A 25,535-nucleotide genomic window follows, 5' to 3' on the forward strand; every position below is an offset into this window, starting at 1 on the left:
CAAGGTCAAGAACAGTCCTTTACTGTGTGGTGAGCTCCACGCACATCGACACTGACATGATTTTACAAGCAAAGTTAACTGTCACACCCAGCAGTAAGACACATCAACGACATTCTACGGTTGAAAATGAAAAAAAAAAACAAAAAAACAACAACAACGGGACATTTCATAAGGTGCTTCGTAATATGCAACGGGAATGTTATGAAAAATGTCCACATAGTCCTACGGAGACACCAATACTGCATCTACATACTGTATATTGATACCATAATATAAAACAATCTACACAAAAATAGAGCAAATATGTACAGGACAGGAACTATTTACAACGTCTAAAACAGGCTTGAAGATGAAGAGCAACATATATATATACTGCAAATATATATGTATTTATGGCAGATTAATATACAAACGGAGTCTATGGTGTAATGTCCTTGTTTGGCATTGGTGGCAAATCACAAATTAGCCATTTGGAGCAACTGTTCTTTGAACTGCTGTGCTTGGTGTGAGAGATCAGTAACTCTGTCCACCATCTCCTGGATGGCAGCTGTGTTCGGGTAATTCAAGGCGGCCGTTTTAGTCGCCGTCACCACCGTCTTTAACAGGTCGCACAGCACGTTACTGGAGTTCATCACCCTGTTGGCCACGTCGGGGACCGAGGCCTGCCGGGACAGAGTGTCTCCGATGAAGACGAGTTTGTGGGCGCTGAGGATGACGAACTTGCTGTGCGCGACGAAGATGCGGGGCGGCTGGCCGGCGCTGACGCAGGCGAAGAAGGCGTCCACGGCGCTGAGGAGCGTGACGAAGTGCTGCTCGCACTGCTCGGAGTAGAAGCTGAGCAGCTGGCGGTCCCGGGCGCACACGTGGGTGGAAGGGGAGAGGGCGGACGACGAGTCCGAGGGGGCGGCCGAGGGTAAACCCGAGTGTGAAATCCACTGCGTGATGTCGTTCTCCACGGGTTTGCTCACTTCCTGCTCCAGCTTCTTGAACTGATTGATCTGTGGGGGGCGAAAGGATTTAAATTATCTTCTGACCTTGCTCGTTGAGTCGATTTTACAGGCAATCACATGACGTCAAGGGGCAAATAGGTCTTTAATGTTTTTTTTGTTTTTTTTAATACAAATCCAGTTTGAGTAGACTTTTTTGGTAGTGTCATTAGATTTGATACTCAGGAAGTCAGTGATATATAAGTGTTATGCTCTGTATGGGTGACTGTCTTGTTTAACCCCTTGCTGCATAGATAATTGCCACTTTGGGTAAAATTGATTGATTGGTTTGAAGGCATAGCCAAGATATTGGTGCATCTGATGTACAGACAATCAGATTTAACATGTAAGAAAAGAAAGATGACTCACCTGCTCCTGACCCAGTTGAACTTGATTCTGCTTGATGATGTTTTCTTTCTCCAACAACTCCTTTTGCTGACGTTCAAAATCTTCTTTGCCCTGTGGAGGAAGAACAAATAGGTTAGAGACATTATTCAGGCTCTGATCTATGCTATGATCCGAGCTTGGTCGAATCTCGTAGTGATCTGAGACACATTCTTATTTCCATGTTCTTTTACCTGCAGATGCACATAATCGTAGTCCTCCATCCAGCTCTTCACACACTTCTCGCTGTTGTTCATGTTGTCTTTGCCTTGGCCGTGGGGCACGGGGAAGGGCTTGGTCTGGCCCCCGTAGTTGTCGTTGTCCGAGGAGGGGGAGGTGATCGGCTGGATCATGTTCTCGTCAGGTGTGCTCCCCACGGAGAACGATCCGTCCATGTGCGTCCGCCTGAACAGCAGCTCGGCGTTGGTGCCGACCGTGGAGGCCAGCTGCTTGGCGTCGTCGGGAACAGTCCTGGAGACCATGACGAAGCGGTCCAAGTCGTCGGTCTTGTTGTGGTGCTTTCCGGACGAGGCGAGCGTGTTCAGAGCCCAGCTGCAGTTCTCCAGGACCTGGTAGATCTGCAGAAGGATCTGCTGCGAGTCCTCCAGGCGTCCCAGCTGCCTCCTGAGCTTACTGTGCAGACTCGAGTCTGACAGAGATGTGGCATTCACTGCCGCCCCTCTACCAAACACAATGAAGTCCCCCAGAGCCGCCCGGACCCTGTCCAGCACCGTGCGCACATCGTTAGCGTGGCGCTCCATGAAGGGGAAAGTCCTCCAGTGAGGGGAAGCTGCCATTGAATGTAAAGCCCCGACCGAGACCTCCACCGCTTGCTGCAGGCGGTACAACCTCTGCAGGGCGGCGTCCACATCCAGAGCGAGGCGGCCCTCGTTGCTGGATCCCGTGGAGGACGAGGAGGTGGACATGCTGCTGCGCGTGCTGCCGGTGCTGGAGAACGACAGCCGGTTCACGCCGTCCGTCACGTCCCCCACCGCACGACCGTCCTGGGCGGGGATGTCGTAGATGCCTTTGCTACCGTCTCTGTCGGCGGGCGAGGTCCTGTGCTGGGAGGAGGGCGGCATGCCCCGGGGGATATCGTACACGTCCCTCTGAGATCCCGCCCCAGAATGATGGACCGGCGGGGGCACGTCGTAAATGCCTTCGTTGCCGTTGGTGCTGGGGGGTTGGTGGTGAGCAGGAGGCTCCACGGTTGGGGGGAAGTCGTAATGTGACTGTTGGGCTTGTGCGGGCTTGGTGAGGACAGGCGGTGGGACGTCGTAGATGCCTTCCTGTTTGTGCTTCAGAGGCTGCGGGAAGTCATAGTTGCCCTCTTGAAGGGCAGGGTTGGCCCTGCAGGGAGGCACTGAGTAGACCTGCATGCAAAGGACAATTGTTAGGATTTATAGTCATACTTCAACCCTCATGTTTTCACTGAAAAACACTGGAAACTCTAACTGCTTTGGTATTTTAAAGTGCCCAAAACTGAAAATATAAAAGCAAAACCCTTCCCTTATCCTGCATTCAGCCCGGTGACTCATAAGTTGGAAAACTTTCTGCAAGCTCTACAAAGAAACATCCACCGCAAAGAAGGCTTTCCTACTATAACTCATTTGACATTTAACACACTTTATTTTTAATCATCAGTCCACTAGTTATCAGGAACCTGTTTCCCTGCAGAAGAAATCTTCCAATCAAAATGAAGTTTCTCAAATCGCTCCAACCCCAACCGCTCGTCTTATATGACATTTGAGAATGAAATCGGCTCACTGGAAAAAGTCGACTATAATCTTTACATAAACGCATGTCAGTGCATTTTCACTGGGCGCAGTCTGTTTGCACAGCAGTGGTGCAGTTATAGATAGAGGAAGTGAAAGGCCTTCTGGTCTGCTGTATATATTATAATTGAAACCTCAAAGTTTCTGTCTTTGATTCCTTCCTCTAATAAGCAGCACTCGCGTACGACAAATCTTTACTCTCCCTGTAGCTTGACAAAAGCTCCGACGTCCGTGGCACAAAGCATTATGGGAGCGCAGTTTGGGTGAATGAAATGGTGGCTTCTAAGCGATTTCCATAAGCCTCGAAATGTGCTCTTTACAGCTAGACAGGCTTGCCCAAGCTGTAATTAAGAACGACGCAAATAACAGGTTCCCGGCATATTTCAGGTTATTACAAACAAACTGATGGCTCTCTGCCTGGTTGGGTCTGGTGAAATCTTAGAGGGTCTGGAAAGAAAAGAGTTATGTCCTTGATGTTTTTTTTTTTCTTTCTTTCTGAGTTCAGACACGGAGCCATACTCACAGGGTTTTGTTTAAACTCTGCTGGCAGGCAAAGCTTTCATTTAAAGCGGCCACAAAAATGTCATAAATATGACATTTGATGTTCCTATTCATTTAATATAGACAATTAAGAGAAATACTAGGAACTGTGTCAATAAATATAAAATGCCATATTCCTGACAAATGCGGCTTCCTTAATTCTGCTTTATTTAACCGAAACAAATCAAGTGTCTGGCCGACGTGGACTTGTACTGCGGCGAAAGCTTGAATTGTTGAGATTCGTTCTCACCCCTTGTGAGGAGGGAGGTATGTCGTAAACGCCTTGTGTCCTGAGGTCCATTTGTGCCGGAGGGACGTCGTAGACTCCTTGGTTTCTGGCGCCACCTTGCTGAGGAGGGTACATCTGACCGGGTGGAACATCGTATACCTGAAACACAGACGTAATTTAATATGACACCACTAATATGAGGTGAAAGAATAATTAAAGCTGATTAAACTTGACTTTTGCTTTAACAGATTTATTTGATAAAAAACTTTCATTTTATTGGTTTTGTGTTAAGTTTGCACTCTTTTTGCTCCATTTTTGTTCTCCACCATCTACAGATGGAAATAAAGTTCCTTTTCTATTTAAAACATTTCCTTCTTTATTTGAATCCAAACCTTTTACCACCAGGCATTTACATATTTACATATGTTTCATGTGTTATATATTAATATAGATTGTAGTTATATCTTTCTTGGACGCCAACACAAATTACTGAACTTATTCCCCCACCCTCCCCCACCATCTCCCCTACCCAGACCAGGGTCTATATCCTCATCCCACCCCTTCCCTTCCCGGGGAAAGAGGACACCCAACCAACACAATTGTGTTTTTTTTGTTGAATAGCAGTGAAAAGGGCTAAGCTAATCTCTCGGTGTGTGGCGGCCGCATGGAGGGGGGGGGGGGTGTCTCCAGGACCATGGAACTCCCTGTTAAGCCTTCTTGAGGTGTCTAACTTAACGAAACATGGTGAAGGGAGGTGCCCACTTGAAAACTCCAATGATGTGCTGCATACTGCCTACTGCTGTTGGCTAGGCTAGTTAGCTGGTGTCTTCCTGTTGGTTGCTAGCTGTTAGCTGACTAGCTAGCTAGCCGGATGGTTCAGTTGAACTGGGCTTCTAAATGTGTTTTGCCTGGGATCTTGGCACAAGGGTTATGACTCTAACATGTTGCTTACTGATAACCAGCTCATATCTGTGGTTTGGTGGCAGCAAACTAAAACAGCACAGCGACTAACATTGCTTCAGTGCTGGATGGTTTATCACCTCAAGACAAGATGACAGGACAAAACTATAATTGTCGAGGAGCCTTTCTGAAAAAAAAAAAAAAAATAAGGTCACTGTGCACAAGAGGAAATGTGGTCGATTAGCACATGACACCAGCTGAAGATCAAAGAACCATCGCACTCTCGTCTTGACTACAGCAGAGTTTGAATGTATGTGCGTGACGCGCCGTGTCGACTGCCGACAGCTGAAACCTGCAGCATTTTTCACACCAGTACAAAATGCGCTGTAGTGGCTGGTCGCTTGATTTCCTGTACATCGGAGTGTGTTAAAAGCCTTTTCATAGACTTTCAAAGAGCAGGGGGAACGTGAGAAACTTACCCCTTGTGATCTCATGGGCGGGACGTCGTAGAGGTCCTGCTGGTTGTGCTGACCTGGGCTGTAGGCGTATGACTGTCCCACTCTGGTCGGGGTCACCACCTGTCCGATCACAGCAGGGACAGAGACAAACAATCAGAACTGTTGTTCAAAAAAAAAAAGACACCTGGACAACAGACACGTGCTCAGAAACGCTTACAAATTGTAAACCGTCGCGCTGCTACCCAGCTCTCACACACATATATATATATACACGTATATGTATATACACAGTGTGCTAGGTTTGCTTTGTTTAGCCTGCATTTCATTCCTAGCCCTTAAATGACCCAGGGACGTTAAGTGATTACAGTCGAGATTCTCTGAAAACATCCTCCCTGTTTCTTTCTGTTTGCGAAGGATCAAGGAAGCCAAGTCATAAACAGACAAAAACATTCCCCAGTCAGCTGTTTTTAAAAGACCTTTGCACGGCAATACTTTTGGTTTCACCTTGACGGGGGATTATTTTCCATCACCGATAGGCAAAACTAGTGCAAAAAATACTTGAGTGGGGAGGTGAATAAATATAGTCCAAGCTGACACTTCGCTTAAATTGCAGCATTGTCTGTCTCCAGCTTGATTTAAATAAAGTGCAAGTGTTCGTTTTTTTTAAGAGGAGTCAAACTTGACACATGCTAGCTAACGTTAGCCTGGAATTGCTAATCATACCAGAAAAAGGTTCATATTCAGTGAATTAGTGCTTTATTGGAAAGAAATCTAACTTTTGATTTGAATGAAAGGCTGAGTTACTATTAAAATACAGAACTAAAACCTGAGATTTAGGTTTTAGATTTCAAAAAGCTGCGCTGGGGAAAAAGATGGCATACTTTACGATACTGTAGCCCAGCTAATGGACACTAAATCAGATATAAATTTAATTTAGTCGAGCAATAAAAAGCAAATAACAGTAGGTCACTTTAAACCTGTTCATTTTAGCTGCTAAGGACTTGATGTGAACAGAAGATAGTTTTATGACTAAAGGGTATTTGAGAAGGATTTTAATCGTGGTGCTGGCTGGATTGTGAGTTTCTGGATCCAGAAGTATCTGGTGAAGTAATCACTGGGTCACTGGTATTGACGAACACCCCACTTAAACCCCAGCGGTAGGATTTAAAACACCTTTAAAATATTTTACACCGCGGTGCAGACATGATGAAGAATAACGGCACGACAGTGACACTTTTGACCCTGTTAATTTTATTTTTTTTTATCACATTTTCCCTCCTCTTTTCCCGTCAGTGCTAATCAGTCCCTCCACACCTCCTAATCCCAGAGTTTCCACCACCTCCTCCCCCCTTTCCCCTGCTCCGTTTCGCGTATATACCCTAAAAGCAGAGCAGCAGACCTCCGTGCTGCGTCAGTCAGACAAAGGAATGCCGGGAATGTCCCTCCCCGAGCCCGAGTACTCCTCTTTTGCCCCCATGCACCACCACCACCACCACTACCACCATCCCCACGCTGGAAAAGAGCAGGGTTCATTAGCAGGGGCTCGAAAATAGGAACCATACGCATGGCTTCCTGGCAGAGCGGCGAGTCTCCGGGGACGCGTGAGACTTTAGTCCCAGTATAGTAGAATTAAAATATCCTAACACCGTCTCTCAAGTGGAGATATTTATCGGAGCGTGAGCGGTAAGAAAGAGGGGGATGGTTTTATAAAAGAGATTTATGAAAAAAAGGTAACAAGAGGTGGAAGACAGGGAAAGCGAGAGGAATGGAAAATGAGTTGCCTAGTATGGAAAGGAATGCCATTCATCTGAGATGGAGTCTTGACTAACAGTAGTCCATATGGTTCTCATAAGCCCGATCCGAAACAAGCTCGTGGTGATTTAAGGTGTTCATTCATTGTTGGCATTCCTGTCCCCGCATACATCATCCCAACAGGGCCTGTGGGGTCAGAGCTGAAACATATACCGAGGGCTTTAAATGCGTCAAGCTCTGAAATAAACCAGCACAGGAATAAACAGCTGCCTCTGGCTCCTCTCATGCGCGTCTCAAACACTTTAGGCTGTTAAAACTTCCTTTCTTTAAAGCTTTATCAGCTGCACAGTAGATATATTAGAGAAATGAAAACCATGCTGTTGCTGTTTCTTATTAGCATATTGGGGGCATGTTGGCCTCAGAGGCGTGAGACCTTCTATATATTTATTTTTAGCGCTTGCAAATTAAAAATATGTGCAAAACCCTCCAGATAGTGAAACCGGATGTAGCAGACGCAGAGCAACGACAAAACGAGACATTTTGCCCGGGCTGCCGTCCTCCCGTGGGGCCTGTGTGCACGCGATAAGGGGACGTCTGGACTCAGATGGCGGCGAAGGCGTTTTTTTATCGAGAAGACCTCCGTGACCTTTTCCACAGGTACATGTCATTGCATTGAGTAGCACTTTGGGCCATCAGCGGCTCCTCTCAGCCTCAGCCAGATGCACACTGCTCATTTATTTCCCATCTCTGCCTTCTGTTTACCCAGCAGGCTGTTGCTCCAAGGCCTCTTGGCGCTGCTATAATTGCTAGCGGGGTAAATATTTACCGCGTCCAATGAGGTTGGCGCTCGCACGGCGGCGGTAGGAGCCCTTTCAGAGCGAGGTGACATCATGAGGGCTGAGCAAACATTTGTTCCCACTCAGGTGATAGGTGTTAAGGATTCCTTCGAGGAGGAGGAGGACGAGGAGGAGGAGGAAGGGCAGAGCGAGTGACTTCAGAGGGATCGGGCTTAAAACGAGTGCCCAGAGGAGCCAAATAAATGCCTTGTTAACACTCCCACGTATTGTGGTGAGTGACTCACGGCTCTTTCAGCAGGACCGTGTTTACTTAGCGTCCTGGCAGGCTCAGGTTTTGGCAGGTTGGACTTTTTCAGCTTTATTTCAGTGTCACTTGAGAGGTCTCGTCATAACGTCAACAGCTACCTCATGCGTTATACTGTCACTCCCAGATCAGTAATTATATAGTTGGCTTCCCAATTTTTTGTGAGTAATTCTTAATTTGAATTAAACCCATTGTTTGCCATATTTGCTTTTATGTCTTTTATGATGTTCATGCTAGTCTGAGCTTGGCTAAAGTCATCATTATCATCCATGGAGTCGCTAAACTGAGCTCACGTTGGCTTCTGAAATAATTTCTGCTTTTCTTCATTGAAACAGAATCTGTTTTTGGGCTGTCGGTTAGCTAAAAACAGGATTCTCAGAAAACTACTGCCTGTCTTCTCTCGCTCAGTCTCTGCTTTAAACATCCTGAAACAAAAAGTCCTCTCGGTGTGCTCGCTGCAGTGCAGAGCGCTTTCGGTGTGGCAATTTATTCAGCTGATTTCCTACTCTGCAGTAAGTGACAGGATGTGAGGCGCATGTATTAACCTTTGCAGTCACCACAACACAACCCAGCTGAATAGAAACGGGGTTTTGGCTACAATCTCTCTACCATATCAAATCAACAAATGATCATCTGGAAGAATTCTTTTCATCCCTTTAAACGTTTCCGCCAAGGCCATTTTGGCAGCTCTCTCGTCTTTACTAAGCCGCCTCATGTTGGGTCGTCCTTTGCACATCTGTACACTTGGAGAAAATCCAAATCAATGTGATATTTTCAACCACATCCTCCAGCTCCACCCGGCTTCATTTTGGCACGAATGTCTTAGGGTGGCACGATGTCGCAGGAAATCGTCGTTTCACACCTTTTCATCGTAGATACATGCACAACAGATCATTTCTCCCCCCGGTGCTAATGGGCCGCTGACACACATCAACAACCCTAATGAGGCTTTTCACCAAACGTCGGCTCATAAAAGGCGGCGACAGCGACACCACCAGCGACGTGGCAGCTGCACTCTATTCAGTTTCATCCATGCATCTCCCTTTTCACACCTTCTCATCTCCATCGCTCTGTGTGCTGACAAAGTCTGTCCGCTTCTACCTTTAGCTGTGCAGCGTTCACCTTTTAGCGAGGGTCACCCTGGGGCACAGGAAGGATGAAATCCAAACCACCATCTGCACCACACTAACCACGCGTCGGTCATTTGTGTGTTAAGAGTCGTGTTTTGTACATGGCTGCATGTCTAACGCGTGCTTGTCTGAAATAGGCTAACCTTTTCTGCTTTGCTGAATCACAATGTCCCTTGCAGGGTTGTGGGATGCCGCTCGATAATGTTCCCCTCTGCCACTCAAAGCTGCACCAGCCTATTAAGCTGCCAAACTAATTAATGCAGGTAATTAACTATTGAACCCCCCAGAGGCTGTCGGCTATCTCCATAATATGTCCAAGTGGCTAAACCCAAACAGACAGCGGGCTTAATGAGGAGCGCTAAAAGAGAGCAGACTGATTTCAGAGCTAATAGGGATCATCGTTCATCCTCTGTGATCAAAGCAGCGTTTTAATCCTGTGGCATTATTATCTGGAAAGAAGTGAGAGACGTGTTTACTTTCTAAGAAAAATATATCACAGGAAAATCCTTTGAATACTAAGAAGGAACAGGATAAGCCAACTCATTATGCTCATTATGATAATGATGCCCCCGTTCACCATTTTAGTTGCGGGAGTTAGCATGCTAACATTTGCTAACTAGCGCTAAACACAAAGTAAAGCCAAGTCTGATGCGTCTTTCCCTTGTTTTCATCACCAAAGATTTTAAATTCATCTTTCATCCCAATCCAGACACTCGTTGTTGGGATATTTTAATCTGGACCAAAGTGGTGGACCAACAGACCAACACGGGGCATCCATACAGCCGCTAGCGTGGCTCAAAAATGCCCAAACTGAACTCTCGTTGGCTTCTGAAATGTAAACAATTCCTGTTTTTCGCCAATGATATGATACCGAATCTGTTTTGGCTTTGGGCTGTTGGTCGGCTAAACACAGGATATGTCAACTCAGGGACTTTGTAAATACTTCTATCCGAGCGCTGCCTGTCTTCTCTCGTCCATTCTCTGCTACTCTATCACATTTTCTGCTCCGAAAGAGAAAGTCCTCTTGGTATGCTCGCCGCAGAGCAGATTGCTTTCGGTGCGACTGATTTACGACCTTGCCCTCGCGGTCAAATCTCACAGGCCAGCGATTCATCACAAACGCGACAATAGTGAGTGTCTGAAGGAGCTGGCCTGCTCCAGGAAGAAATAAGTCACTTATCTGGTGCTAGGGGTTGTCGCGCGCATGATTAGGCAGAGAAAATACGGTCGAGGCAAACAAACAAGCCATTTATTACACATAACCTGGTTACTTCAAAAAAAAGTTTTAGGTAGACGGCACACCCTTGTCGTCTATAAACAGTTATCAGCACTTCCTTAACTTGTGTGGGAGTTGATTAATCCTTTTGTTAAAACCCACGCCTCTTTATGGCACCAATGAGCAGATTGGATCTAGGGGTATGACACGGTGAATGGAGGAAATACCCATACAGGGAGCCGGATGTGAGGAATGAAAAGGCCGTCTGGAAGGAGCAGATAAGAAAAGATATTTGAACCCTGAACCAGGCCCATCTTTGAGCCGCATGACCTCAGCGTCTGAGTCAGAAGGGGGAAGCTGAGAGGAAACCGGAACAGTGACAAGAAACTGACTTGAGTGAAACAGACACACCTTTCAGAGCCGGAGGAAGAAAGAGGAAATCAAGAGCAACACATGAAAAGCGGACCTCGGAGCAGATTAATAAAAGGCCGGTCCTGGCCTCTCCATGTGAGGGGAGTCTTTGTGTGGCCGAGGGCTTGAGGCATCTGTCCCTGAAGAAGAAGAAGGAGGAGAAAAGGGGGGGGCAGCTGTGCAGCTCCCAGGAGGGTCACCCAAGGACAAGACCAAGGCAGCATCAAACCAAACAGCCACAGAAGCTGCCAAACCTCAGTGTGCCTTTATATACCAGGGCCCCACACCACATGAAGAGAAAATAACCAGTCGCCCAATCTGGATTTGCGCTGCACGGCTGGCATGCAACCTTGAGGACGCACTCCGGAGGATATGAGCGCCAGACAGGGGAGCAGGACATACAGGAACTCCTCTCTGCAGGAGAGTGGACCGAGGCTTTAAAGTAATATGAGAGGGGATTATCAGTCTAGGAACATGACATCAGTCTCAATAATCGCTTGAGGAAACCAAAAGCAGGTTTGTGCTTAACAACAAGAAAATGCCTGTTGTGAAAATGGCACGTCAGGCCACATGTGGCGTGAGTCAGCGCTCATGGCCTGTCATCAATGCCGGTCCGCAGAGATGAGCAGTAGTAAACAACACTGGGTTTGGTGTTTTTAGAGAGCCACTGTCAGGTTTGGTTTACACATCAACAAAACACATCTCCAAGGAAACCAGTGGTGTATTTGTCCCAGGACGTTTGTTTTAGAATGAAACTCCCTGGGTCTGGTACACCGTGATCCAAACGATTGCTCCGACTTGCTGTAGTAATTACATGTTGCATGCTAGCATGGGTGGCTTTGGAAGCTAGGACGTTATGTTACAGTTAGGGCATTACACAATGTACGTACTCAGACGACTGGCTGTGATTTGCCTTCAGCATTGGCTAGAACCTCCTCATCCACTCAGGACTCACTGAGACACGAAAGAAGATGCTAATCACTAGCACGCCAGCACTACTTTTGTGCCTAGTGCTGCAGTGCATGCACAATACTCATATAGACCTTTGGTAGAATTTCTTTAAGCTCTAAGTGGATGGAATTTACCCTGTTATCCCTGCGACTGCATGTTAGGTTAATGCAGGTTGATTAGACATTTTTTATATATTTTTCTTCAAATACATATTAACATGAATCCAACATATTTTAGTAAAAATAAGGGATATTTAAGGGATAGCTTAATACAGAATGCTAAATGATAATAATAATAATGTGTATTTATAAATAGCACTAGTTTAATATAAACTACTTAATCTCTCCAACACTTGCATTTCTAATTGCAATTAGCACAAATGACAGATACAGTAAAGACATCTTTCCTAATTAGACTTAATAAATCTGAACCTTTGTTGAATAGTACGATTTTACATAAAACTCAAGCTTTTCATTCAAAGATATCATGTTCAAAAACGTCACCATTACGCTTGAAATGACATTTATTAGGACGCCTATTATGTTTTAGTAGTTAACCACAAGATCAATCGCCCACAAATCATTGAATTGAATAATGTAACATCCTGTTCATAAAACCTGCATGCACCTCTGAGTATGAAGCAACAATACTCGCCCTGACTCAGTTTTTTTTTTTTTTTTTTTTTTGTGTCTCGTGCTACAGACATTGGCTTTAACAGAAATGACTGTGGCCACAGAGACTGACGGTGTTTTCTGTCCAACAGTCAAGACGTCACTGGAAAACAACAGAGGCCTGTGTGGACACGCTGACACAAAACGTCCCGTGCGCACGCAAGCGAATGTAACGCGCTGTCAAAATCTTTCTGTTTAATAGACAGGAACAACCACTAAAAAAATTGCACCACTTTGATAGCCACAGATTGGAGGCATGCTAATTTAATCTCTCCAATAACACGATTTCAGTAGAAAAAGGCGCTTTCATTAGAAGCACATGTAATTTTCCGTGTTATCACCAAAGTCTTTTTAATACCATTTCTCAGCTCTGTGATGGAAAAGAGAAGTGGTGGGTAACAATGCATCTTTGTATATATTTATTTATATACTGTGTGTGTGTGTGGTGTGTGTGTGCAGAGTGATTGACAGATCTCGCCTCCTCAGCCCCCTGGCTCTGACTTTATCACAGCGGCTCCTGTGCAGCGGTTTCACTCTTAAGTCCTCTAAGCTCCTGGCGCCTGCCGCCTGTTTACCGACCAAAATGCACACCTTAGCTCATTTCTCTGATGGCTGCAGCTGATTTGTTTAAGAAACCTTTAGGATATCAAAAACTCATTCAGCATATAATTGCTATCCGTCTCCTAGGGGGAGGGGGGGTGATATGGTCTGAGGTGCTAGAACTAGTTAAACGCTTGAACACACATGAAAATGTTCTATCTTTGTTTCTGCACACCACCTGTTCGTGTGAAAGCAGCACGAGTCAAGCCTCAAATACAAAGAGTCTAGTTGTTGTTTAGCAGCTAATATGCTAACCTCCAGTTTCTCATAGTAGCTAATGTTAGCCAGCTCCATTAGCAACAGGGTGATTCCAAACTCCAGGATTTCATTTCAATGAACAATTTGTCTCTTGGATCAGTTTATGGATTAGCAGAAACATATATACCTGTTATTACGCTCTTTAAAATGAATAAAAACATGATTTCAGACAACCATTTGTCCAGATAACTGCATGAATACTAGAGACTCACTCTTAAAATGATTTGTGTGATGTAACATGTTTATTTTCTAGGGCAGCCTCAGATATATGCGCTTTAAATGATACACCACGCAGCCAAAAAAATAACAATTATAGTTAACGGACGCACAGTTTGGAAGATTGTATATATAGCTATACTGTAAACGAGCGAGCTAAGTGCGGTTCGTTTGCCAGCGACCATTTGTGCAGCATTTAAATTCAGAAAAACTACAGTCAGGCAGCTGGGCTTCACCAAAATCTAAAAAACAGCTCTGCGCTGTTTGCTTTTCCACGACTTCTTCCCATATTCTCCGACTTTCTGCGGCTTAGTCGGGCTCTGCTGCAACACCGTGTGCCAGTATACGAGGAAAAAGCCAAATGGGAGCCCTGCGCAAAAACACTACCCTGCTCTGTGGTGAGCGCCAGGCACGGCACACCCTGTCCACTTTTCACATGGCACGACCGCAATCTCTCTGCAGCGCTTTCTGCTTTGTGTGTGTGTGCAGTCGCACCGATGACAGCCGTGGCAGACTGGCCGGATAACCTGTCACGGCGTAAATGCATAAATGCCATGTCCTATCTATCACGTCCTAATACACGACGCCCCCTCAGCTCAGGCCACGCCCACCAGAGCCGATGTCACGGCTTAAATCCGCTGTGATCCCAGAGATCTGTCTCCAGAGGTCAGGGAACGGAGCAGTCTCCATTTTCTTTTTCTCTCTCTGCGTACAATCCCCGTCTAAGCCATTGCTACTCACATCACGATGCCAGAGAAAGTCAGAAATACGTATTTGATGAAAACTGCACAAGTTTTTTTTCTCAGTTTTTGTGCCACAGAGAAGTCAATCATCCACCAATCACCTCAACAGCTGGTTTCACTGATCAGTTCTTCCCCTCTACTGAAAAGGCCGCTAATCAAATCTGGATCGCTGAACAGAAAACCTTTAAATTGTCAGCTTCTAAAGCGGATGATTTCTCAACACTGGACTCAATTAATCAAGAAATGAATTGAAAGATTAAGTGATAATGAAAATAATCAGTAGTTCCAGCTGGTGAAAGAGTCTCCTTTGACGACGTCTTTCTGTCTCACCTTGCTCGGTGTGTTATCAGCGGCTAGAGTACTCCTCGGTGGGACCTGGTAGACGTCCTGTCCGGGAGGAACTTGGTAGCTGCCCTGTTGATTCTGCTGCTGTGGACTCTGGAGGGACGGTGGGACCTGGTAGAGCCCCTGTGCCCCCGAGGAGCCGGCCTTCTGCTGGTAGCCCTGAGGCGGGGACGAAGCGGCGCCGGCGGCGGCCGACGACTTGGCCTCGAACATGGGCCCGATCAGCAGCTTGAGGCGGTTGCCGGGGGCGATGCCCTGGCGGCCGTGCAGGGAGCAGAGCCACCAGCCCTCCAGGCCGCCCGTGTTCTGCTCGATGACGGTCAGGATGTCCCCCTTCCGGAAGGCCAGCTCCTCGGGGGACTCCGGCACGTTGTCATATAACGCTTTGGCCATCAAGTTCTGCAAAAAAAAATTTAAAAAAAGAAGGTCAGAAATTCTTTATATGGAGTTAATTATAAAAAAGCAACAGCTTTTACCTTAAGACACAGTCGTCAAGTTTGAAGAGTTTATACAGACTTGGATAAAAGTGTTTTTAAATCAGGCATTGTCCTAATCTGGCAACGCAGCCGTTAGCTTTAGCTTAGCATAGCCGGCCGTTTGCAAAAGTAATAAACAAACTCAAGAATTTTGATTATTGCTTCTTGTGAGCTGCATATTCACATTAAGTACAAAGGTTAATGCAACTAACAGGAAGGAGTTTTCTAGGGCAGATATGGACTTGGGACTATATTGCGGCAAATCACCGCTGCCAACCACAAAGACACCACGTAGCACCTGAAAACCAGTCGCACCCGCGTGTTTACGGAAGTTGGGGGTTTTCAGGTGCTGTGTGGTGTCTAAGCTAAAGCTAACGACCGGATTAGGACCATTCCTGAAACACTTTTTCTCACTTATCCAACTCTGAGGAATAGAGTTAGTGACTACATTCCACATATTGGTGGAGTAAAATCACAGCACCCAGTCTAGATGTTTACTCCTGTTTTTAGTCTTTATGCTAAGATAAGCTAACTGGCTGCTAGTCCCAGCTTCATATAAACTGTAGAGACATGGAAGTGATATATATATACTCTCATCTAACCCTTAACAACGTGAATAAGAGCATTTCCCTCAACGTCAAACCACCACTTGTGAGGCCAGTTTTTAAAGCTGGTGAACTCTGTGTCTGTGCTCGACTGCCATCAGCCCGCAGCTTCACACCAGATGTCTTTCAAACCAAATCTGAACTTGATGGGATTTTCTCAGCTTGCGACCTGCTCCGGGGCACAGTTATCTAAAGGTCCGGCGAGGGTTGAGGGATAATGAGTCAAAAACCACAGATTTTGTAGATAGGAAAAGCCCTGGAGCGTACCGCTCAGTGTCTGAGAGAGGCATTTAGGACTAATTGCCCCACTAAATAGATCGGCCCCTTTTCCTTTAGCCTTTATTCAGCCAAGGAAGGAGTTAACTGAGCATGAATACTCCTTCACAACTCACAACTTTAACTCCTGGGAAATACCTCGCACAGCAACGGCCCCTTACTTTTAGCCGTGCAAGCTCCGTAAACACAATTAGGGATTAAACGCCTTGCTCAAGGGCACATTAACATTAGATACAGAAGGAGAGTGTTTGTTGCTCGTTTTTGCTCAACAACCAGCCTCGGTTTTGGAGCATTTTCTACCCAATGAAAACATGATATTTAACTTTGTATCAGTGCTTCATTCTGCACCAGATTCCTACAAAATAAAATTTTGATTCTGTATTGGCTCAGACAGGCCTTGAAAAGAGGCTGCAGACTTTTAACGCGCCAGTTGTTTGATCAGGTATCACTTCTTCTTCTGCATTCAGATTGAAACGTATAAAGATTAACCAGTGGAGGAACAGCAGGGTTGCAGTCACCATGCTGCTGCTTTTTAAATCTTTAATCTTTCTGCACGGAGATCTGGACTGAGTTGGTTTCATCATATCAGATGTAAGCGAGGGATAAAACTGGACGTCTAATCAGACTGCACGTGACGCGCACAAAATATTTAGCGGAAGCAGAAGAAAGAGGCTTATAGCTACAGCCAGTTTCACTTATCTCTCTGCTACTTTTTTTTTTTTTTTTTTTGGGTTGCGGTCAGTGAATTCAGTAGCTCGGTGTGGGAATCAGGAAGCCTGCTTTGTGGCTGCTGCTGGTTTGAGGCTTTCTTGAACCTTCTCTGGCCTTCCTCTTTCCTACTGGCATGATTCAAGCAGTTCCCATGTGAAACTCCCGGCTAGCAACGCCGTTATCTCCCTCCCTCTCTGTGGGCCGAGCCCTCCCTGTCTATTGTCTCAGCACGCTGTCATTAGCCGGCAACACTCGCACACAATTGCGCCCCTCACAATCAGACCACCTCCACCTATTAGCTGCAGCAAGTCGTAAACGTGACCCCCGGAAGGTGAACGCTGCCCTACGGGAGCAGACCTGGACGTTTTCACTCTCTAATAATTTAATCAAAGCTGGCAGATTCATCCACGAGGAAACAAAACGCTGATTACTCTGATTAATTACTGCTGCCGCCACAGTTAGAGTCGCTGTGTTTGAGGAAATACAGCCCTCCCAGTCAAAGGTTTTTAAATCGGAGCTACGATTATTTTGACAAACCCAACGATTCTCAAAGTCAAGAGTTTAATGTTTTTGCTTCTTTGGGGTTAAAGAGTTATTTAACAGAATATATGACATGTCCCTTTAGATTCCCTCATAAAATCCTTTCACAGTTGAGCTATTTTCTCGTTTTACTTGATCTTATTCATTATTTCTCTTATTTATGCTTCTTTTACCGCGTTTCCCTTCAATTCAGTGTATCATTTTACTGTGAAAAGCTGAATCAAATCGTTCTGAACTGCACAAATAGGTCATAATCGCGTAATACCAATATTTCCTTATCGGCACAGTCTACAACTCGTTCATTCACAAAAATCAAGCAGGCCGTCGTGTCAGATCCAACAGAGGAAGACGCTTAAAGATCATAAAGCAGCTGTCAGAGTAGGAATCTTTGACTGAAATGTAGAAAAACCTACTTTAATATAAACGACATGGCTCATTTATGTCAGTAGAGAATAAATCTGGAGCTCTGAGTGGTTCTTGCCTGAATCGGTTTGTGCTGCAGTGGTTTAGAGAAATTACGCCACAGACAGAATAAGATCTCGTGTCATGCTGCTTCATCTTTGCTAATGATAGTGATTGCTATTACCAGCTCTCCAAAATAAGAACGCCAGTTTCACCATCAGCATGCACGACCATCACAAATCGTCTTTTGTGCTCACAGACAAAATAAGGGACTGGAAACCACCAGTTTGAAAAGACAATGTATTAGAAAAGGCTCAACCTTGAGCTCATAGTGCAGATTTTGACTGATCTTAGGACATAAATTAAGTATTGTTTGGGGTCTTGGGGTCTAAATCTTTAGTTTACTACTGATTAATGACTGATTATAACATGATTATTATGTGCATCACAGACAAATGATGCTCTATTGTGTTCCTAATCTCTGAAACTCTAATTTTATTTAAAAATAGCCACAAACTGGAGATGACATGAGTTTATGTTTCCATAATACGCAATAATTTGGGAAAACATTGCGGTGGTTTGTGTGTCCAGTTTGTATATATTTCAACATATTCCTCATTTACTGTAACCTCCACTCATTTAGCAGCTGTCAGCAAAACGTAAGGATTGATATTTGCTGATGACAGACGCTGAAGCAATCAAATCATGAAGGCGCTTAATAAAAGGTACAAACATTTGCATTTCAACCACGGCGGATATTTTTGGCAGCCTGTGAACAAACATCTGGACTTCTGCAGAAGTCTGACAGCATTCTAAGTCTAGGGGGAAAAAAATGCCGCCACAAACACAAACATGTCGAATATTGTGTGTTGTGGTGAGTCAGGGGACCACAGAGATCCCAAAAGGAAACAGTCTGACACGTTTTCACAGGCTTAATGGTTGTTGTCGCCGTGGTTTAGTTTTTACTGGGGGGGGTTGAGCGCGTGGGTAGGTGAACACAAAGACAATATAATCATTACTTTTACGGCATCCTGTTCGATAGAAACTGAGGATATTTTCAAGCCCGGAGGCTCATAAGAAACACTAAACACGACCTTTAATCATACTGAGCAAACAGGTTGTTAGCGGTAATGGCTACCAGCTACATGCAGAGCCTTTTGAAGTGATGCACCCGTGTTTATGTTTGCATCAGTCGGAGCAGGTGACACTGACTATTAAACCGGGCGTCACATCTCTGGCGTAAACATCAGTTATTCACAACGTGACGGTGGCTCCATCACTCGCCACTGATCCCCCTGTAAACACATGTGTTTGCCATTCAACAGCGTGCAGCGAGGGCCCCTTCTGCTTCATCCACAGATGAGTGCAAGCTTCCAGGAAGTTATCCGTTATGAATGAACGAGGCCCGTGTTGTTCTGCTGCTTTCCTAATGTAAATACGAGACGTTTCTGGACTTAACCTCAGACTTTAAAGAAATAAAACACCATATTTGGTGGAAATTTTAAATATTCCTTCTTTCTTTCTTTATTTTTTACTTTTACTGAACTTTAACCCGGCACATTAACACATTAATATGCCAACAAGCTCACAGTGACACGGCTAACAAGCCAATGATTAGTTTAAGTCTATATTGGAGATATTTGGTTAGCAGCTAAATATTGAGTTGACGGAGATGGGTGAAAGAGCTAATTGCGAAGGTTGGTAATGTTACTGGATTTTTATGATTCTTAAGAAATTAGATTCATTAATTTAACTTAAAATGCAACTTAAAATGAGAAGAAGAGGAGACAAAATTGCTCTAGACAAACTAAAAACATGCAGTAGTTCCTGTATTTATAACATAACATAAACGTTGCTAATGGTAATGCCTTAAGATAATGATTTGCTTAAGTTTATGATGCAGATATATGGTTAGCAACTAAATATTGACCTGATGTAGCTAGGCGGAGGAGCCAATTATGGCAGTTGGTAAAGTTACTGGATGTTTATGGTTCTTGTAAGGAATTATTAATTTAACTTCAACTTCAACTGAAAAGGAAGAGGAAACAAAATTGCTTGAGACAAACTTAAAAACATGCAGCTAGGTCCCTGCGTTTGTAACATAAGCTAACGTCGCTAATGGTAATGCCTCACGATCTCACCAAATTGTCATGGACGTGGAGTAGACTAAAACTAATTGTGACTCAAACCAAAACATATTTTCATCAAAAGGCTAAAGCTAAACCAACATCAAGGCTCTCATCAGCCACATCTGGCTTTGGAAAGATTTTCAGGCCTGGTATGAGAATGTGAGCTTTCCAGATTTTGCACCTGAACCCCGATTAAGTCTATCCCAACTCTCCCTCTCTGTCTACATCAACAAAGCCATTTTTTCCCCCCGACGTCTCGCCAGAACACAAACAGAATTAATGTCGACTCATTTGCGTGGCAAGTCTTTTCAGACCTTCCCAGAAATAAAAAAAAAAACATACCCTTACGTAACTTCACCACTTGCTGAAAGGGGCCCCACCTTTGCTTTCAGTAAGAGCTCTTTGGGTGGTTTTGGCCTCATGCCTTTCTGGGGTACACATCAGTGCAATAATAATGAAGGTGGCTTTGGCTAAACAACATCACTAATGCTTAAATTCCCCCAGTGCCACGGCCAAAAACACAACCGCACCACATAGAAGGAACCACAGCAACGAATCGGCTCCTGCTTTCAAGGAGACGAGGATGTTTTCATCCCAAACACGACCTGTTCCCAAAAAAGTGGTACGCTCCGACTGTGAGAACACAGCCGTCACAATTAGGGCCGTACCACGATAACACGTGTCCCGGGGTGGCTTCGTACGGACTCATTTGGCCTCATTTCACATGGTTAAATATAGAAAATAATTATAGTAATGGCGGTAATGAGGACCTGATGACTTTTACGAGCCGTTCCTCAGAGTGCGTCGTGCTGCGGGTGAGAGCCAGTTCAAATAAATGGGCCGTGTGAAGGGTTCTGGGTAGGAACAGCTCATGGGAAGCGGTTCAGGGCTCAGCACATGGTAATTTCTTCATTTGAACAGTTTTCGGGGAGGCTGACCCTCTGATTATAGCCTCCGTGTACGCTCTGCCAGTGGTCGTGTATTAACATAATTACACAGCAGCCTCAGTGAAACTTCACCTCGTCTGTTTCCGAAAAAAAAAATGAAATAAAAAGGCCCTTGTGGAAAATGTGTCATGGCGTAAGCCAACGCACGGGGGAACGTGACCCAACGCGAGCCCTGCTGCTTCGCCATGATTGACTGATATCTTGTGCAAGCAGTTGTAAATCAATACTTGTTTACAGCAGTGGCACGGAGAGGGTTGTAACTGACTGTAATCAATCGATAGCTTATTTTAGCTTTGTGGTGACAACAGCAAGTCACATGTATTCCTAATTACAATCCGTAATTTTGTGTCTAATTATTGTTTAATGATCCATATCGCTGAGTAAAGAGTAGATACGTTCCCCTCTGGTTTGTGGTTCACGAGCTGCCACACAGTCTCCACATCTCAGCACCAATGGCATGACAACAGGATCTGATGTGCCACACTACGTCTAACCACACAGCAAGCTGCAACAAACCACTCACGCTCAAAACGTCTCAGCGCGAGTTTAGATATTTGTTTAGTCAGTGATGGTGGAGTACAAGAATGATGTCACAATCGTGGAGTTTCCTTAAAAACAAAAGAACTATTTAGATCTTAGTCCTCTTCAAACCACCCACTATAATTGATACCGTACCTAATTTCATCCCAAAAAACAAGAACCAAAAGCTGCTGCCCATTAGCTTTAGCTTGCTAAATATTTTTTTAAAAATATTATAATTTCAAAAGGTTCCTCTACTGTCATTCAGTTTATAATTTGGTGGAGGTTAAGTCACATCAATGGCAGCTAACATGCTAAGATAGCTAGATAGTTAGCATCTTCGAGATAACTGGTGTGGGTATTCACGCTTCTTCGCTGTTTTTGGTCTACTGTCATTGGAGTCGTTTCTCACAGCTGTTGTCAGCAAAAACTATTTAGATCTTAGTCATCTTCAAACCACCCAATATAATTAATGATCAGTATTTTTGTATTAAACATACAGAAAGCAATGAAAGATTATAGCTAATATATTTTTTCTATCATCTTCATCCTGAGGCATTGTCCTCATTGACAGTTTGTACCTAATTTCATCCCATAAAGAGTTATCCATCAGAGGAAAAAACAAAAACAAAAAAACAAGATCCAAAAGCTGCTGCCCATTAGGTTAAGTCACGTCAATGACAGCTATCGTGCTAAGATAGCTAGATAGTTAGCATCTTGGAGCAAAAACTATTCAGAGATTCAAAGATCAGTTTTCAAATACCCAATGAAACATAGACATGTCCTCCAGGATCTGGTAGAGACCAAAACCAGAGCTAAAAGTACAAAGAACCAGGTAGGAGTTAAAATATTCTCAACACATTTCATCTGAACTTTTGTTTAATATTATCATTTGGCCAAACCTTAAGCATGAAATTCATATTGGTCTTGCGTTCATATATGCGTTCATCACTGTGTTTGAATAAATGTATTTGGAAAGATGTCATATTTTAGTAGTAGACCAAAGGATGAATGGTCTACTTCTATGGTCTACTAATTGTTGACAGATTTAAAAAAAAAAAAAAAAAAAGATTTTTAGGTCAGTGTGAGCTCTACTTGTTGTTTTTAGTGTGTCATACTAAATTATGTCACCCTGGTCTGTTCAGTCCTGTTAGTGGCGGTACTGTGGACTTTTGTGCTAACATGCCGGTAAATTACGGCAATAAAACAATGATGAAATATAACAAAGGCAACACCGCCCGCCCCCTTTTAGATTAAGTCACGGGAAGTGATGACTGTTATCCTGCTGCCACTCATTTCTACATTCATCATCCCGCCTGTTTTTCTTTTGTTCTTTTACTGCCACACAAACTTCAAGGTAACTCAACTTGATGCCCTCCTCTGTTTCCGTCTCACTCCTTAGCCTGCAGCACTTCCTGCCTCCTGCAGAACCAGAAGAAAAAAAAAAGAGATCCAGGCTACGACAGACCTCGTCTTATCATTTCACATCTTGGTCTGCTTCGCTCTGTTCCCCAAACTCTAACCTATAATTAGACCTGCAAGCCACACTGGAGATAATCTCTCAAAAGTGTATCGAATTCAGTGAAGGAGACGAGCTGATGGGGAAACACATTGTGCAACTTTGCCTCTCGTATTCTGCCAAGTCATTCGAGAGCTGTGTAAATGGTGTGAAGCAGCCGGAAGACGAGCTGTCCTTCATTCTGCTGAATGTCTGAGCGAAGCAGTTAATTATTGCAAGCTTGACACTGACCTCTGACCTGAAAGGACTATTTGCTGCACCTAAAAAAAAAAAAAATTCCAGCAACATAAATAAACCACAGAATGGATGGGATTTACACGGCCGCCAGCCAACAACAGGCGCTTAGTTTTGCCAAAAGAAGAAATGTGGATTATTTCCAAGCCTGGTGTTGATGCCAAATGAGGGTACATGGATGCATCGCGGTAACCCCTGGAGAAGAACTCTAATCCCTCCAGGGGGCATTAGCCGAAATGCGAAATATGTTTGGTGGTATCTCTGCAGGGCCACATTGGACAGTTTTACATACAGGAATAGCCAATGAGATGGAGATCCGCTCACAGTGTCTGCCCGATTTCACGCCACGCAAAGATCTCACAGACACAAAACGGACCAACAACAGAGGCTGCCATCTTCCCCCTTTGAAAGGCACTGAAGGACATCTGAGACAAAAGCAGAATCTTCTGGTTGGTAGAAAACACTTTGGTGCTTTTTTATCAAGGTCCCAACGAATGGTTCTTGTCATTATTATTATTGGGTGATGGTTTTTGATCAGATGACTGAATGAAATACACTTAAATATGACATAAATTGGAAAAAGTGGCAAGTTTGAGACCGGAATCAACTCAAATTCAAACTTTCCAATACAAACTGTCGACATTTGTTCTTTTTCCATTTACCAAGGTTCAACAATCAGTGAAGTCTAGTATTAAAAAAGACAGAGATTCCGGTTTTCCCATCATGCAGCACCGGACCAAATGACCCTGCTGCTCAGTAAAAGTAATTATAGCAGAAAATATTGCAAAGTTTGCATCCACCATTGAATGGAAATGGATAAATGTGAAGTAGATCCTAACTGCTCCTGTGAAACCCGGTGAACCAACGCCATAAACCAATCAATGCTATAACCTTGATTAATCAAACATCATCCTCAACTTTTGTTAGAGAATACGGAGGCACATCCGAACAACCGCCCAGAACAAAGATCCACTCTGTCGATCGTCGTTTATGACAAAGAAAAGCATCAAAATGTCATTACTCGTGTTTGACGCGAACCCAAACCGAATCACTGACACGTTTCCGATGCACCAACGGGTCAGTGCGCTGGTATTTAAACTCCTTTCTCTTCGGCTGTCAAAACTCCTCTTAGGAGCTCACTACGTCCTGAGAGATGACCCTGCAGCATAGCTGGCATTCCTCAGGGGGAAGAAGGGGGTGGCGAGATTATTTCCGCCAAAGGTCGAACATGGAAATGATTATATGCTTTGTTGCTGACGTCGGACTATCGCTCTCGCTCTATCTCTCCGGCTGGAATGAGCACACATTGTAGTCTGTCTCCCTGTTTTCACATGTTAATGGCTGGGTCTCGGTCCGAGGGCGCAGCAGGGGGGCAGGCTATTCACGGTCGCTGGAGGAGGGGGGGGCCTCTTCACGCTATCCAAAAATCCTGCACAGGAGCAAAGTCAGGGCAACGAGACAAGAAATTCTGTGCATGTTCCCATTTTTTTTTTTTTAAAAAGGACAATACCAAGACTTTATAGCAGGCAGAGGAATAATAAATTGTCTGCAGTGAATTTAGAAAGTCTGGATTGGAAAAAAATCCTCACGGAGAAGTTGTTTTAGTGCATAGTTTTCTTTCTAAAAGGTCTCCTTCAACACAATGGGCCCGACCAGACTCCGGATCCGTGATGCGGGGCTCGTTAACAATGTAAAGGGGGCACCTTGAAACAATCATGTGCATCTTCTGAAGCAACCTTCCCATGCACGAACGCCTGGAATGCTCTCATTCTCACGGGGCGCTCCTCGACCTCCCAACTCCCGTCCCTCTCCCCCCCTCCCCGCCACAATACAACCCAACTCTGTTTGCCCTCTCGTTCCCCCCACAACTTCCTCTCCCTCTTTCATTTTCTGCAGGGCCCTTTCAGCATCACAGATCCTCCTCCTCCTCCTCACTCCCAGAACAATGTCTGCTCTGCTCCTCCAGCTCCCTTCGCTGTTGGACCAGTGCCTGGAACCTGAACCCATAAAAAAAAAGGAACACTGAGGAAAACACGCACATTTTGGCCAGAGTTTGGGTTCACCTAATCACTCTTCACTGAGGTTGTGAGGCTATTTCTGCAACAGTTACATCAGCTACAAAGGAATGAGTTAAAAAGCCGTGGAAGGCTCTCTTTTTTTTTTTTTGTTTAAAGTTGTGTCACAGCACCTAAAAGGAGCAGGTTGACATTTTGGAAATTGCACGTGTTAAATCTTAGCTTAGCGTCAAGACGTGAAACGAGGCGAACAGAAACCGCCTTCTAAAGGCCAGTCCGCGTATAAAGTCTCTCGCTTATCGCCTGCGTTTGTCTCAAGTGAACGCTCCGGGCCCTGGTCGCCTAGGTAACCCTGTTGCATATGTTTAAATAAAACAAGCAAAACATAAAAAGAAAGATATAGTATATGCATGGATATAGGTTTTCTTATATGTGAAAAGATAATAGCGTCAAATGGGTCGATCTGGGTTCACCTGATCATCAGGGTGGATTTGAT

At 44.6% G+C, this 25,535-nt stretch overlaps 1 protein-coding gene across 2 annotated transcripts in view; it reads right to left on the reverse strand.

Annotated features, from left to right (window-relative positions):
- Window positions 1-25,535, reverse strand: part of nedd9 (neural precursor cell expressed, developmentally down-regulated 9) — a 30,541-nt gene continuing 5,006 nt past the window's right edge. For both annotated transcript variants that reach the window (XM_047604833.1, XM_047604832.1), the window contains exons 2-7: window positions 14,652-15,065; window positions 5,294-5,392; window positions 3,936-4,073; window positions 1,565-2,743; window positions 1,356-1,445; window positions 1-998 (exon numbers count right to left, since the gene is read on the reverse strand). In XM_047604833.1, the coding sequence (XP_047460789.1) occupies window positions 456-998; window positions 1,356-1,445; window positions 1,565-2,743; window positions 3,936-4,073; window positions 5,294-5,392; window positions 14,652-15,059 (2,457 nt within the window). In that variant the 5' untranslated portion in view covers window positions 15,060-15,065 and the 3' untranslated portion in view covers window positions 1-455. The remainder of the gene's footprint in view (window positions 999-1,355; window positions 1,446-1,564; window positions 2,744-3,935; window positions 4,074-5,293; window positions 5,393-14,651; window positions 15,066-25,535) is intronic.

The sequence above is a fragment of the Mugil cephalus genome, chromosome 14, assembly GCF_022458985.1.
Source record: "Mugil cephalus isolate CIBA_MC_2020 chromosome 14, CIBA_Mcephalus_1.1, whole genome shotgun sequence".
NCBI classification, from domain to species: domain Eukaryota; kingdom Metazoa; phylum Chordata; class Actinopteri; order Mugiliformes; family Mugilidae; genus Mugil; species Mugil cephalus.